We start from the raw sequence: 2,585 nt of genomic DNA, 5'->3' as shown, positions 1-2,585 counted from the left end.
CCCCCCCCCCCCCCCCCCCCCCAGCAACAAATCCTTTACTAATGCTGAATGTCTGCATGCATGTGTACAGTTGCATAGGGACAGAAAATCAGTGGTTTTGTGGCGATAACTTTCAGACTGGAAAATGTATTTAAAAAAAAAGAGAGACGCCACGCCCCCTATGCTCTGTAAAAGTCCTATGCTTTATTAACCTTGGGGCTGTCCATATGAGAAGTGTATCTCCATAAATTAGGACATGGTTGCAAAGTGGTTTGGCTAGGGCAGTGAAAAAAATTATGCAGATGCTTTTATTACAATTACTGGCCGCGTCTGCATGTGGGCTTTAATGTGCATTAAAGTGTCACAGAAAAGTGCACTTTCACTAATGTGCATTAAAATAGGCTAAAATTTAGTACCTCACAATGGAGGAACTAAATTTAATGCACATTAGCAAAAGTGCATTAATGAACGTGTAGACATGCCCAAGTTTAATTAAACTTCTGCAGCCCACTAATGTAGGGAAGACCTCTGGGTAGTTTTTGATTCTCTCCAATGTTTGATATTGCATCTGGGCTGAGGAAAGAACCTGTGATATTTCCAATATCACAAACGTATGTTGGTGATGGAAACACACCATCCCGGCACGCCTCATTTGTCTTCCTGTGCTGACTTCTCAAGGGAGTGCTGGATCCTTGTCCCTGGGGGTGGGAAATCTCCACCTGAGTATTTCCTAGCACGCTCCATGTGACAAATTACTTGGGCATCAATACTTCGAAGGAGAGCAGGCATCTGAATGTTAGAGGTTGTCTAGACTGAGGCCCACTCGATCAGCATCACCCACTTTGGGGCTAAGCGAGGTTGACGGGTGCTCGGACCATCCAGGCCAAACCAAGCTGACAATCCAGCTTGCCTCGCCTTGGTGGGGGGAAGCAGCGGTGCTGTTGATCATTTCCAATGACTGGCTGCACAGCCTCCTCTTAAGACCCACTGCCACCTCTTCTGAGGTGTTGGCCCTTGTCCCAGTTTACCAAGAGGTCACAAGGACTGCACAGCCCTAAAGATGCGGGGGCAGAGGGGAGGGTGTGAGATGAAGAATGCTTTCCTGGTCCTGATGTCCAGCCTTTTTCCCACTAGAAAAATCGGGCTCTGCTCCCTCCGGAGGCCCTTCCCGTCTCAGCAGCAGCAGCTCATCAGAATCCGGAACCAGCAGCTCGAGCGGCTCCAGTTCAGACAGCAGCGATTCGGAGTGAACGACGGACACTTAAAAACAAAACACATGGACACGGCCCACACCAATACTCTGCAGTGTTCCCTTCTCTGGTTAACATACTGCTCTTGTACCATGGTGGTCAGGTTTTTTTCTCTTTCTTTTTTAATTTTTTTTCTTTAAATCCGGCGTTATAAAATATCTTCCCTTCCCCTCTCCCTCTGCCCGCCGCACCCCTTGCTTTTTAATAGATCAAAGATCCTTTTACGCACGCGTGCATGTGACACTAGACTTTATGACGAGTAGGTCACTCGGCCTAAAGTCTCTAAATATTTTTTAACTGAGAACAGTCACTTGGAAGTGACTACAACTTTGAACTCCTAACGTGAGGTCCATTGAGAAATCAGCAAGGTGTAGTATACAGGTTTCTTTTGTTGTTGCTTTTTATTTTATTTTAATTTTTTGGGGTTGATTTTAGTTTGTTCTGTTTGGCAAAGTTCTCTTTTAATGTACCCCAGCCTGGCTCACTACGTCACAAGGAAAAAAAACACATTTTTTTTAAAAAGAGAAATCTCTGTAAAATGGTACTGTATCTGAAAGATGTTAGCTTTTGAACTAGTTGGTGTATTTGTTATTAGCACTAGTATTCTTAATCTCCAAGTCTACAGTGTGATGAAAATGTCAGACGCTATCATCTTTTTACATGGAAAAAAAAACCTCATGTACTGTGGATTGTTAAAATGTATTTTTTTTTGTTGGGGTGGGATATAGAGGCTTAGGCATCAAATCAGGAAGGCATTTAAGCATGTGCAGAGCTTTTGAACACTTGAGCAGCTGATTTGGTTGGAATGTTTTTTCTGCCTTGAAAAGTCCCATGTGTTGTCCTATGGTGGTAGGGAAGGAAATATTTTTCGATGGGTCTATATGATGTTTTTTGTTTGTTTGTTTGTTTTTTACCAGAAAAAAAGAAAAATCCTTTTCAAGGAAAGGCAGTGGACTCCTTGCAAACGGTAATTTCACCAAAACCCAGGTTCCCGTTGCAAAATTTATAAGCAACAGTAGCAGCCCATACATGACTATAGCAGTGAACAATACAACTCGTGCTCAAAATCAGACATATGCTTAAATACCTTCTCCAAATCAGGGGCCTTAGACTGGGTTTTATAATGGGGGCGTTACAGCTTCAGCCCAGGCTAAGCCACTTGGGGAATTGGGGAGGGGTGTCAAATTCTTTTTTTTTTTCCTATCATTTTATCGGCAACAAGCTCCTGGGAGGGAACACTATACTTCTGTGTCGTGCAGGGTGCAGGTTTCCAAACACTGAAACTTTTACCTCAAGGGAAAAAAGAAAAAACTAGAAAAAAAAAGGAAAAAAAAAAAAAAAAAAAAAAAAAAAAAA

General features: G+C 42.8%; 1 protein-coding gene across 3 annotated transcripts in view; it reads left to right on the top strand.

Annotated features, from left to right (window-relative positions):
- Positions 1-2,540, top strand: part of BRD3 (bromodomain containing 3) — a 53,434-nt gene extending 50,894 nt beyond the window's left edge. For all 3 annotated transcript variants that reach the window (XM_019510772.1, XM_019510770.1, XM_019510771.1), the window contains one exon: positions 1,114-2,540. In XM_019510772.1, coding sequence (XP_019366317.1) covers positions 1,114-1,229 — 116 coding nt within the window. In that variant the 3' untranslated portion in view covers positions 1,230-2,540. The remainder of the gene's footprint in view (positions 1-1,113) is intronic.
- The last annotated feature ends 45 nt before the right edge of the window (positions 2,541-2,585 follow it).

This window comes from Gavialis gangeticus, unplaced genomic scaffold, assembly GCF_001723915.1.
Source record: "Gavialis gangeticus isolate Ggan-Ray unplaced genomic scaffold, GavGan_comp1, whole genome shotgun sequence".
Taxonomy (NCBI): Eukaryota; Metazoa; Chordata; order Crocodylia; family Gavialidae; genus Gavialis; species Gavialis gangeticus.
Note: the sequence above shows the minus strand (reverse complement) of the source record. Positions and strands in the feature narration are given on the sequence as shown.